The sequence below is a fragment of the Ursus maritimus genome, unplaced genomic scaffold (assembly GCF_017311325.1).
Source record: "Ursus maritimus isolate PB19 unplaced genomic scaffold, ASM1731132v1 scaffold_26, whole genome shotgun sequence".
Taxonomy (NCBI): domain Eukaryota; kingdom Metazoa; phylum Chordata; class Mammalia; order Carnivora; family Ursidae; genus Ursus; species Ursus maritimus.
In genome coordinates, this window is record NW_024425119.1 from 24,208,366 (window position 1) to 24,221,664 (window position 13,299).

Below are 13,299 nucleotides of genomic sequence, written 5' to 3' on the forward strand. Positions count from 1 at the left end.
CCTGCCTCGCCTCGTGGCCCTGTCTTCTCGGGGCTCACCTGGCTGATTTTCAGAAACGTGTCCGGTTCATGTGCTTGGCAACACTCCCGGGGAACATTCCCCGCGAGGGCATTTAAGGCGCAGTCGCCTCGTGCCCACAGGCAGGAGGCCCCCGGGCTGCTGCTGCTGCGGCAGCGGCCTCCCCGCTCCTGCCATCGGGAAGGTAATTAAATCGAAGCCGAACCGCCCTCCTCCCCAAGTCACCGAGCGTGGAGGCTGCAGCCGGGTACCAATTAGCGGCCGCGAGCGAGCGGAGCCGTGCCGGGCGCCGCCGTTACATAAGCGCCGGGGCCGCGGCGCCCCCGCCCCCTGCCCGCGGCCGGGCGCCAGACGCGCGGGCCGACAGGGGCAAGACAGATGCGTCCCGGCCCGCTTTCATCAAGATGTGTTTGCTCGCATTCCCAAGGTCATCGCAAACACTTTCATTGATAGTTTATTCCTGCCGTGTAGGTAAAACAAGCCACTCGATTTTACATTACAGATTCTAACCCAGAAGCTTGTTGCTGTCAGATGAGTTAAAAGCCGTGAGGGAAAAATGCTACCCCGCGGCAGAGGTAGCCTACAGGCCTGGGCGGGAGGGGGATCAAGTATGTATTAAGTCTTAAAATGGATAAGAGATTTGATTCTGTGGCTCACGCCTGTTTACTCGGCCTGATGAGTCCACAGGGTGGGAGACGCAGAGTCACGGTGGGAGATACGCACCGAGGAAAATGTATTCCTAATCAAAGGGGCTGAGGGGCATGGCTTTTGTTTGTGCTCTCGCTGGCTTCTAGCATCTTTAAGATGCTCGAGGAAGATTGGGCGATCCCTGTGTTTGTGTAAATGTTCACATCCTTCCTAGGAGCCACCTATGCGTTGTTACTCCCACGTGACGGAGAATGAGACAAAGCCGGTAGAGTTGATATCCTGAGTCTTGAGAACTGGCAGCTCTTTCCATCTCTAGTAATTTGCTTATTGATTTCACAAATACTTAAGTAGTGCTACTGTGTACTAGACACAGCTCTGAGCCCTTTACAGACACCAACTCTTTCGATACTTATAATAATCCTATGACCACAGGCGCTATTATGATCATCATTCCAAGCTTAGAGGTGAAGAAATGTAGGTACACGTGGGACTGATTAGTTTGCCCCAGGAATCAGGATTCCATGGGGGCAGCCTGGCTCCCCAGCGTATGCTCCTAACCATCAGTCTGCTGTACACTTGTTAAATGTCTTGGGCTAATCTTTTCATACCTAAGCCAAAAGGTGATCTTTTAAAAATAGGCAAAATTCTCATTTCAGCAAATGGATTTCTGTGATTATGAGAAAACAATATTTTTGCAACCATCCGAATTACTTGCAGATTGAGAAAGAGGGATTATTATCTTTGGTTCAAGATATTGTCCCAATGAACATTATAGTAATCTGCTAAGGATGTATGTGTGTGTTGGAGGGAGGAGGGTTATTACAAGACCTCTTCAGTTCCATCCATTGATGGCAATAAAATGTGCCGACAAAACTCCAATTGGGGCCATTCTACTAAGCAGATGACTCTCAGGTGGGAAATTATCCCTTTAATTTGGGCCTCCCTGCTGGTAAAGGCACCGATGTACCCATGTTCCCAAAGCAAATAGTTCCCAGTTGCATGCTGCCTGTCCTGGAAACACGGCTCCGGTGGGCACACGCGTACAACAACACCGTCGGCACAATTTAATCTGGCTCTTGGTATCAGGAGTTTGAAGTCGGTCGTCAGGCCCAAAGATTTCGGAACCACCCAGAATATTTCAAATATTCTTCCCCAATGGTCCCACAAAAATAACCTCATAGTCTTTAGCCTGAGCACTATAGTGTTTGCAGAGAATATGGCCACTGACAGTTCAGGGAGGGGATGTGTTCAATATCACACATTGAATATTTCCTTTAAAAATTTTTAATGGTGCCCATTTGGATTTATCTGCTTCCCTTCCTCCAGGGGAGACCAAATGTGTTGAGTAGAAATTCTCCTTGTTATGTCCCTGAGATAGAAGACGTTGCAATAAACTGTTTCACAGATGAAACACGTGGGTTCCAACCGACAAGTCTTCAAATGATTTGGTGTGTGTGTTGAGGATGTCTTTGGTGAGAAGGTTCAGAGAAGCCAGGCCCTGCTTGGTTGGGAGCCGTGCTACGACAGGATGGTTTAGCCAGTGAGTTCCACCCTCCTCCTGCCCTCAGTCGAGCTTTCAGGCAAACTGGACACATGATGAGGGCACCAGAACACAGACACACACACCAGAAAGAAAACAAATACATTTTTAAGTGTTCTATATTTAAGACTCGAAAGCACTTGAAATTGTCGCCATGTGGAGAATCACTCATTTGGAGGACTTTTGTACCCATGTTTTATAATCTTAGATATGTGTTTTTATTTTAAATTATTGGAAGTGGAGGGAGTGCATAATCTTTTCACAGCTACTTTAATCTGAACCTGGACATGAGGAGAACTGATCTTACTTTGGGGAGTTCACATTCACCAGAAACGCTCTACAAGCAACTTTTGACTGTGGTATGCAAATCTCACACAAAGAACTGGGTTCAGTACACTAGTCCCAACAGCTGGGGCCTCTGTTCCTTATCTAGACCCCCAGCAGGTGGGACCATGAAGAAAAGCATCTCCACTAGGTCAGTGCAATCCCAGGAACATTTCTTGTTCTATAAAATGCTTTATATTGTGACCATGTCAACAAGCACTCACAATTTTTGATCAACACATTTCACGTGTAAGCTAAATGTCCTCTTCAGGGAGTCCATGGTTCTTCAGCAGCAGAGTTTAGATCTTGAACCAGACCTTTCCATCACAAGGCTATCACACAGGCCAACAGTGTTCAGAACCTCTTGGCAGCTGAAGGGCCGTTTAGGGTTTATTTTTATGCTCAGGAACCACATGCTTACAGGTGGACTTGGGTTGAGACGTGTAGGTGATGAAGCTGACATCCAGTCGTCTACCTTCTGGAACCATAATCCGCCCCCGCCCAGCAACCTCTTACTGGGGATCCTGGCATTCTGGACACAGGTTAGCAATCACTATATTGAACACCATTGTTTTTATTAACCCGTATCGCCAGTTGACCAATCACTGCCAATTCTGGCCAACACAGTGTTTACATTGCAGAAACGTGTTCTTTACTTCCCAGTCTTTTTGCAGTCAACAGATGAGCAGTTTTTGAGGTCAGAGACAGTCACGGCATGCCTTTCAGCGATGGCTTTCGTGTTTGGGATTCACCTAAACTGTTTGCTGCATCCATGAACATCCCACAGTCAAGCTAATGTTGTTGGCTCAATGTATGAAAAGCACCCAACATCTGTATGGCAAATAAAGCTAGGATCAGGGCGTAAGGACTGCTCACTAAGAAATCAACTTGGAACCATTCCTCTGTCTTGGGGACTCCGTTTCTGAGGCAAGAACAGCCCCTCCATCAGGACCCCTCTGATGAGAGGAGAGAAAGCACAGCTTTGATGAATTAGCTTTGTCATGCATCATCCAACGCTCTTTGTAACTGGAAAGGTTCTCTTCTGCTTTCTCGCAGCTGTTGTACTTTCTGCTGAGCGCCGTGGGCTTGACGGTCTGCGTGCTGGCCGTGGCCTTTGCTGCGCACCACTACTCGCAGCTCACCCAGTTTTCCTGCGGAACGGCTCTGGACGCCTGCCACTGCAAGCTGCCCTCCGTGGAGCCCCTCAGCAGGACCTTCGTGTACAGGGATGTGACGGATTGTACCAGCATCACGGGCACTTTCAAACTGTTCTTACTCATCCAGATGATTCTTAACTTGGTCTGCGGCCTCGTGTGCTTGCTGGCCTGCTTTGTGATGTGGAAACACAGGTACCAGGTTTTTTATGTGGGTGTAAGAATGTGCTCCCTCACGGCTTCCGAAGGTCAGCAGCAAAAGGCCTAACGTTCTTGCTCACAGGTGCGAGAGGAAACAGCCCACTGACTAGCTGAGGTCAAAAAAGAGAAAGAGGAGGAAGAAAGAGAGAAAGAGAGAGAGAAAAAAAAAAAAAACCCAAAACCAAAAACCAACATTTGACAGTAACTAATAGTCACTATTCTAAATGAATATTTTTGTATTTTTCATGAAATAAAAACATCTTTTCAGGTTTCTATAGTATTTTTAAAAACTCTTATAGAGAAAATAAGATCCAAACTGACTTTGGGACAAAGAACTCGGAACAGGGAAAGAACGGCACACATCTCTCCTTGCCGTCTGGTGTTTATTCCTCATATAGATTTCCCCCGCTTTCTGAAAGTGGAGCATTCCCATGAAAACTTTCGTAAACCGAAATGGTGTAAAGTGAAGAAGCTACTTCCTAGAAGCAGAAATCTTCAGCTCTCTTTCGGTTAGCGAAAACTCGTGCTCATGTAGCTATTTTCCAAGAGTGGGGAAACCTGTCCTCATTCTATTCATCATTTGTATAATCTTCTTTCCTGGGAGTTCAGTTTATAGTGTGGACTGGCATTTTAGGCCCACTTGCTAAATTTTGCCGTCTTTTCCAGAACTTCCCACCTCCCCCCATTATCTCCACTAAGTCTTGGAGAAAGGCAGGGGGTGGGGGGAAAGCTGAACAGCCAGGTTGAGTTTCTCTATTTTCCCTGATAGAGATGTCTCCAAGGCATGAAACAGCTTGAAGGAGCAGAGTAGAAAAGGAAGACTTTGCACAGGCTAAATAATTATAAACACCTGGGCTGGGGCCGAGGCCTTTTTCTCCGCAGCTCCCTTAGTTCGGCTCTGCAAGTGGATCCCTTACTAAACGCTTTGGATGATTGTCTGCTTCTCAATAATTGAAAGTTGGTGGTAGTTGTATTCTTAATGATGTAGAAGGCTCAAAAATAATTACATTATGCTTCTATTCTATCATCTAAAACAAATCATTAAAACTAATTTCTACCTAATTGTTAATTATAATTATGCTCTGAAGCCTACTTAATGAGCCCTGGCTGTACTTACGTAGCACCATCAGAGAAATTACTCTCACAAGAGAGGAGGCTTAAAGATTCTTTCTTCTGAAAGCCAAGCTTTACAACGGAGAAGAGAATTTTTTTTTTTTTATTAATAGCTCAGGTTAAAAATACTCATTTAAACAAAAACAAGAGCATTTGTAATGGGCAATGTTTGTACAGATAGCACATTTGTGATATGTTGTGAAGTATCTCTCTTGGCAGCTAAGTCCTTTGGAGGAAGATTGGGAATGTATCTGATAGGTAATCCTGTTGTTGACTTGTGTCCACAGTCCACCTAGAGACTTCAACTCCTGTTCTGAAGTCCTGATTTGAGCATCTGCCCGTTGACTTGGAAGGTAGTTTTTATTTTAAGTTACCACAACTTAAAAAAAAAAAAAGCACAAGTACCCTATGGTGGGAATCTTTTCTTTCTTATCAAGTTCTGCACAATATCCATGTTTTAAGGACGGAGCTCAGAATGCAAATGCATGCAGCATAAATGTTATCTAGATCTTTCTCTACTAGCATGCTCTATTGAAATCAGAGATTCAAGATAATAATGGAGATGAATTTGCCTCTCCACATTGCCTATTGATAGACTCCGCTAGTCATGAAATTCAAGCCTAAAAGAAAAGCGTTTTCTTGTTTGCCTTAGAAGATAGTCCAACAATCCCATTGATTGCGACAGTAGTGTCAATTTCTACACAATATAAATATCCAAGTAAAAAGAAAAACATTAAGTCGGTTAGTTGGAGGATTGTAAATAGCTTTTATGTCCTCCAGATAAAACACCTGATTAACAGATGTGAAAACCTTTTTTATGTATTGACTTGCTTTAAAAATGGCCTTCCTACACACGAGCTCAGGCCAAGAATTCACATTGGAGGGATTAGTGGAAAAGACTCTGGGGCAGAGGTTTGATCACACACAGAAACTACAGCGAGAGAACACCAAGCATCCTGATGATGACCTGAAGAATACTCTGTGCGCTGTTAAAAAAAATAATACCGATAACTGAGTCCATTCTGATTTGGACAGTTTCCTACACAAAGAAGAAAATGGCCACGAATCTGAAATATTGTAGCTGTTCTGTAAAGAGTGAGAAACTCATGATTTAATGCTAATTGCTGTGAATCAGGCACCACTGGAAGCACACCCTGACTTCCTTCAATGACTTTTTATAGCGAACACTACTGGTTTTATATTAGAAAAATTAAAATTCTACACATCACCAAGGTGCTCAATGCTTTACAAATGATTCACAGGGTATTTCAAATGGTAGAATAACTTTAGCTTATGTGTTTTCTTTTTCCAAATGATGCCACCAGGCAGGACTTACGTAAGTTTGATAATAATCAGGAAATATATACACTATACACACACACACACACACACACACGTAAACTGGGGATTTTGCTATTGTGTAACTAAATCATTCTTAAATCCCCGAAAGAAAAAAATAAGAATAAGTGAAAGAAGGAACAAATAAATAAGACAGGAAAGAAACCAAGGCAAGAGTCCTGTGCTGTGAACTCCCCGAGTATTGATACGTGTAAGAAATGTGTTGCATGAATAGCAAACTGCTTTGCGCTGGATTTAAAGTATTTTAAGGTTGTGTTTTGCAAATATTGAAGTTACAATAACGGCAACAGAAAAGGAACAGATACACAGCTTTACACTTAGCAAAATGTTACATTTAAAATCTGACAAGGAGCCAAGATGGTGACTGTCTCTTCTAAACCATAAAACAGTAAGATTTGCGCAATCTTCCTCCTCTTCCACCTCCTTCAGGAGGATTAAATGAATCAAGACTTTGGAAAGAGGGGGAACTGCCGGGACTTGGCAGTACTTGAAATAGGAGGAATACAGCAGCCTAAATGTACAGACTTTGTAACGGAGCCCACTCGATCGGTCTGTGCCTTCACGTGACCGCCATCTGTGCCTCCCTCGCTCTGTCCAAATTTGTGGAGGCAGCTCCTTGGAGCCGAGCCTAAAAATATAGCTACGCCAGGCCCTAGAAACTGTAGTCAAGGAACAGGCCTGACTCTTTTCCCTCTTTGAGTCCAGCGTCTACATGCTCTCTTTGGAGGGGTTTCCAGCTGCAACGGCAGTGTGTTCGGACAGCGAGGACCCGTTATATGGGTGTTTTCTATTCACGGCCAGGACATCCGAATCTCTAAACGCTCTTGTATTTCCCCTCCCTGCATGCGTTGTATCTGGAATATGGTTATAGATTTTTAGTAAAGGGTGGGGTAGAAGGTATCCAAGGAGGGTTCTGGAGGACAACGGTGGGGCAGTTATTTAATCAGAACAAACTTCGAAGCTGCCCTGAAAAACCAAGGCCACCTTTCCGTTTTCTAGTGACTGCTCAGAACTACGGCCAGAGCGCCATTAATTTCCGTCAGTCGCGCTGGCTGTCAGTTTTTGCTACACTCCAAGAACTCTGTCATGTTTCGGGATGCACACTGAGTCTTCAGGACGGTGTTAAAAAGAGCTGCTGGCCAAATAGATTGACTCCCAGTGGAAACATTTGTTTGGCTGAAGGCTCAGTGTTTCAGCCTGTGAAACGGATACCTTGATTCTTCTCTTCTGATTTTCTAGTACTTTATTATCTCGAGTGATTATCCCCTTTGAAAATATTGATCTGCATTTTGATGTTGTGGTTGCATTCTTCTGGCGTTGATGAAACAGTGAATAGAAAGCAAAGTGCTTTCCAGATGTTTGAGGTGGTGGGTTTTCAATGGGATGCACATATGCAGATTTTCTTTGTTAATAAAGTTTTCATAATCTCTGAAAACACCTTGTTTGGATGTGTTTTGCAGTACATCGCATGTGAACTTGTATACCTAAAATCTCTCAGATGAGTGCTTCAAAAATCCGGTTTTGGGATAGATGAGAACTAATATTCATTTTGACTCTTTTGTTCCGGTAACTGTCTCTATTTTGGTACACGGCACCCACTGTGGAAGTCAAGGTTATAAATGCTCCCCGGGCCGGAGAGAGCCAGAGCTGAAAAAAATCTTGCAGCAAGTACTCGGAATGCTGATTCTTAATTTATATCTATTAATGTCAAGTAAAGCTTGGCCTTGAGAATGGAATACATGTTTGAGTGCCACATGATCAATCATATCCTACATTTAATTATACAGGAAAACAGACGGCCTAATTCCTTTTCAAATCTGAATGCCAGGACTGCTTCTTCTGAACTCTGTGGCAATTTAAACAGTTGATGGTACCGTGCAATGCAGCAGTTCTTTCTGTTTATTTGAGTTAGAAAAGCTCGTAGAATGGGAAAAGAACAGAATCATGACTTAGGACACACTGTCTGAGGTGCATTTCCTATCCTTAGTGTTAGGGCTGCAGCCCTAGGATGGAAATCTGACGGCCGCTTTCTGGCTGCGTGACTCTAGACAAACCATTTCATGTTGGGTTTCCTCATTTGCAGAGTGGAGAAAAACATAACTGGGGAAAGTTAAATGAAATAGCACTTCGCAAAGGGACTTGCTCAGAGAGAGCCTAAGAAGCATTTGGTTTCTTCCACCCTTAGCTGGTTTCTGCATAGCCTGTGTCACTTCTCCTGTCCCCACATCCAGCTAGAAACGTGGCTCTGCTTTGCTTATCCCCTTCTGTGACTCCCTTTTTATAAACCAAGAACATTATCAAAGGGGCCGCCTACGGAAATTCTGCTTTTCAATAAGGTAGCACCAACTCTTACTGATGATAGAGCCCAGAATTACGTGCTGGCCGGATCCCTATTTGTTGGTTTAAGCAGCTGGATGTTTCCCAAAGGTGACCATCTTTTCTTGGCTCGTCACCCAGAAAGAAGTAGAAGCTGAGGCATTTCTCCTGATTTTCATGTCACTTCAAATTTAGTTTGATAGCAGTGTGTTTAACCCCAACATTTAAAAATGAAACTTTATTGAGCTTTCGTACATTATCAGTCCCCTATATTTTAGGTTGTGATGTACAATCCCTCATTTATTTAAAAACCAACTATCAACCACCTTTGGTATGCCTGACTCTGTGGGTCACTGATTATCACTCGAGAATCGTAAAAAAGGTCTCTTTTTGAGCATAGTCAGCAGATATCATCTGGAGCTTCATTCTCCAGGTTGGATATGAGAACACTCATATGAATCTAAATTCTTGAATTTATTGATTTGGAGTTATTGAATATATATACAGTCAGAAATCTACTTTCTCCCTTGATAGAGTCTATCTCTCTTTGTAATTCATAATAAATTGTTATAAATTATTTTTTTCATTTGACAGATTTATCTTTTATTAGTTTGTCTTTAGGAAGTACAGGACTAATATTGGCTATTTTACTTCTAAAATTCAGATTGTAGGCAAATAAAAATGAAACTAGCGTACGGGAATGCCAGCTTGAAGACAACAGCTCATTCTTCGATTTCTTTCCAACAAATATTTATATATGTTTATTGATCCCTTCCAAAGCATAGGTTCTTAGAGAACGTCTTTTTTTGTTGTTGTTTGTTTGGGAAGGTCATCAGAAAGATCCTGTCATCAAAGGGATGTGGGACATATACTCATCTGTTATTCTTGGGAAAAAGCAGATACTAGGGCTGTAATCCAAATACACAGATTTCAGCTGAGATCTGAAGTCTTAGTGTTTAGCAAGGTTCTCTGGCGCAGGGGGGATACGGAGGCCTGCAGATTCATTGGTGGCACCTGTGCTGGCCCTGCCCCTTCCACACAGAAGCTGGCTGGAGAAGGAGGCAGAAGCTTCTGGGGGGTGGCCTGGCCCTACCTGCTGCTGCCAGGAATTGTGGGGGCAGCTTGATTAATGGCCGACGAGGGAGCTGAACAGTGAGATGTCCGTGGGCAGTTCCAGGGTCTCTGCACCTGGAGATTTAGGACTGCGCCTCTCTCTTGGTGGGGTGCTCTGCTTACTCTGACTTTCTGCCCAGCCCCCCCTTTTCTCAGCAGCCCGTACTGCGGTGTCTTTGCCTGACCAGGTATGACTATGGGGAGCAAGGGGATGCCTCTCAAGGACCACACGGGGCCGTGGCACTTCGGAGCAGAGAAGATGCCTGTCATCTCATGCAATCCACTCCCAATGGGTCTCCCTACATCTTCCTAGGCATGTGTTTTGTGGACCATTTGGGGACTCAGGGAAGGCCTGAAAGTGGTATGCTGGCCACAGTGAATGATCAGAGATAGAAGAAATAGAATCTGAAAATTATGTGATGAAAGTTGTCACTAGACTCAATGGATTTTTTTTTAAAGATTTATTTATTTATTTGAGGGGGGAGGGGCAAAGGCGAGGGAGAGAATCTCAAGCAGACTCCCTGCTGAGCATGGAGCGTGACACAAGCTTAATCCCATGACCCTGAGATCATGACCTGAGCCAAAATCAAGTCAGGAGCCACAGGCGCCCCTCAATGAATTGTTTTCAATTACTCTTTCACTCAGGATAGAATTCATGTACTCTTACAAAATAAACAATGACCCCTCAGGTACCTTTTTGGGCAAGAGTCAATTTTTAGGTTTTATTAATTTTTTTTCTAGATTACAATTGAAAAGAGAGAGAGAGAGCTTACTTTATTTTAATATACAGAAACTTAGGACCAGGGCACTAAACATGTCTATTTAACTAATGACTGGGAACATGCACTCAGGCTAATACGGGGAGGAACGACATCATCAACATATTTGGGGTCCGGATGAGGTAATCACAAGTGAAAAACCTGGATTCCGTTTGGCCTAGCTTGGGTTAGAGTAAGAGCAACCACCCTGGTGTGACCCTCACACCCACCCACCGCCAGATTTTAAAATTGCTTTGGACAGTTCTGGATAAAGTGACCAAGAAGGCCACCTCCACTTCTGCGATTTATATGTCTTTTTCTGGGCTCTTTCTACCCTTCCAGAGAAGAGACTGCCGCCCCTTCCCCACCTCCTCCCACAGCAAAATCTGCCCCTCTCTGATCCCTTGTCCCATTTCTATGACAGTCAACTCAGGTATTGTTAACTCAAATGCTGGGGGAGAAAACCTTAAGTGGGAGATCCCTATAAATATTCTTTTCATTTTAACAGGATTTTCCTAAAGATCAGAAAGCTTTTCAGGTCCAGAAAAATGAGGCATGATGGGGGGAGGGGAACCTGCCCAGTAGTCCTTCAAACCCAGTCATGTAAGTAGCCACCTACTCTGTCTGACCAGAAGAGTCATCGTCACAGAGCTGGTGAGACTTGGAGAACATTTCCCAGTAGCCCCAGCTCTGGCTGTGGCTTGGGAACCTGTGTGGGTCTGCAGCTGAACGGCCTGCTGGTTCCAGCTGAGCAAATCTCGGCTCAAACTGGTTGAAGGGAAGCATCCAGAAGTCTAAGGGAAGGGGTTTTTCCCCCCACCATTTCAGAGGGCATTTTACTGTGGAAGGCAGAATGAGTAAAAAAAAAAAACCCAACAACAAAAAAAGACAAGTGGGGGGTTGGTGGGAAGAATTCATGCAGCACCTCCCTGCCCCTAGTGCCTGGCTCCCTGAGCATGACTTGTGACAACTCACCAAGGTTGACTAACTTTGCTCAGACCCCCGGGCTTCTCTATTCATCCCACACAGAACACCCTCAGAGACTGGCTTGGCTTCACACTGCTGCCCAGAAGAGGACGTGTCAGGGAATAAGTAAGAAAAATGCTCATTTCTTGTTGAAAAAGTCCCAAATTGTAACTTAACAGGGTGATCTTTTTTTTTTTTTTTTTCCAAAATGTGCTTTTCCCCCAGAGTCCTTGAGCACAGACCTGCGGTTTTCTCTCTCCTGGGTTTTATAGTCTATCTGCCTCAAGCCAAGAGACTTGGCTCCGCTCCCCCTGAGTCAGAGTCTCGGCTGGTAGCTGAACCCAGGAAGGCCTGGCCCCACATCTCTCCCTGGAACCACCAGACCACACAGCCTCCTGTGCTCAGGCCTTTGGCTGGGTATCCTGCCTCCTCTTTGTTTGGAAAGAGATGTCTTACGTAACTGCACAACCTAGTAAATGCTCCATTGTCTTCCACTTGGGACAGCTCAAAATAACCCATTAGTGACTTATGACTTATCACAAAGATAGAATCTCACCCACACAGCCACAGCCCCCATGGAGCAGGCCTCACCTATCTTACTCAGGTCAATAATCAACAAGGAGACTTAATGACTGTTGTCTTTGGGGGAATCATAAGTTCAGGACAAGGTGCAGGAAATACAAAGCCTAGTTTATCTATAGGTCACGGTACTCTGCTCTAGCAGCCCGTGAGAGTCATTTGTAATTCAAGATCGAGACAGGCTTACACAATGCTGATCGGATGATTCTTTTGCTAATCTGATTTTGATAAACAGCTGATGAAAATGGAAGGTGTCTGGTCATCAGAGGAGAGATACCCAGGCAGGGAAATCAGTTTCTCTTCTCTCCTGGGGCGGGGATTTATTTCGAAGCTCCTGTTAAGAGTCCACAATGCCAAGAACGGTGATCACTGCCCTGAACCTCAAGAGCCTTCTAAGCAGAATGACAGAAACCCATTGGGTAAGGTCTTCTCTTCCATCTTATTTTCTATGAATCTCTGATTAGCCCAGTTGGGAATTCTAGTAATTACTTTAAGCTGGCACCTCTAGAAAAAAAATATACCTCTTAGGATTCAATTAAAAATGAAAAGAAACTCTGTCTGCCTGGTGTTGCCAAGGAGTTTTCACTGTCTAAGGCAGGGGTGTAGACCAGGATGAATAAAACACTCTGCGTTAGGTGACATTTCCATCTGGTTCGGCTGCCAGAGCAGCCCTGGGGAGAGGAGCTGGAGAGAGATGGGGGCCAGCCTCCTCCAGTCCGCTCTCCTCCCCGTGGCTCTCAGAGTCTATCAAGGATCCCTGAAGATTCTGCCTTATTTCTTTCTGCGGCAGACATTTTCTCATCTGGGACCGGCGACGTGATGAGTTTCAGGTGCAGGCACGTTTCTTTCCCTGCTCCGTGACAGGTGAGCCTTCGCCGCGCGCTCAGAAAGGGCCGCTGAACTTGAAGTGCAGCCATCTCCAACGGCCTTTGGGAAGCATACCTAGGACGCATGGAGGGAAAAGGTGAGGGGCTGTCTCCCCTGGCCACCGCGGCCCCGGCCACTTCCCTTAACACCTCAGGATCACGTACCGAGCCACCAGGTTCCACGCCTGCAGCAGCCAAACTGAGCATGTGCGAAATGCTGCTGCGCTGAGCTCTGCAGCTCTGGGCTCGCGTCTCATCCTGTTCCGCGAACTGAGTCGGAAAAAGCCGCGAGCGCAAGGGAGCTTCCCTGCCGGCTTCCCAAGAGCCGCTTCCGCAAGGATCTC

The 13,299-nt window shown here is 45.0% G+C and overlaps 1 protein-coding gene across 3 annotated transcripts in view; it reads left to right on the forward strand.

Annotated features, from left to right (window-relative positions):
* The window catches only part of SSPN (sarcospan), a 108,590-nt gene extending 104,434 nt beyond the window's left edge, over positions 1–4,156 (forward strand). For 2 of the 3 annotated variants that reach the window (XM_008693144.2, XM_040642266.1), the window contains one exon: positions 3,587–4,156. In XM_008693144.2, the coding sequence (XP_008691366.1) occupies positions 3,587–3,952 (366 nt within the window). In that variant the 3' untranslated portion in view covers positions 3,953–4,156. Of the gene's footprint in view, positions 1–450; positions 3,073–3,586 lie in introns of those variants that run through there. The other variant, XM_008693143.2, reaches the window with a different exon arrangement.
* The last annotated feature ends 9,143 nt before the right edge of the window (positions 4,157–13,299 follow it).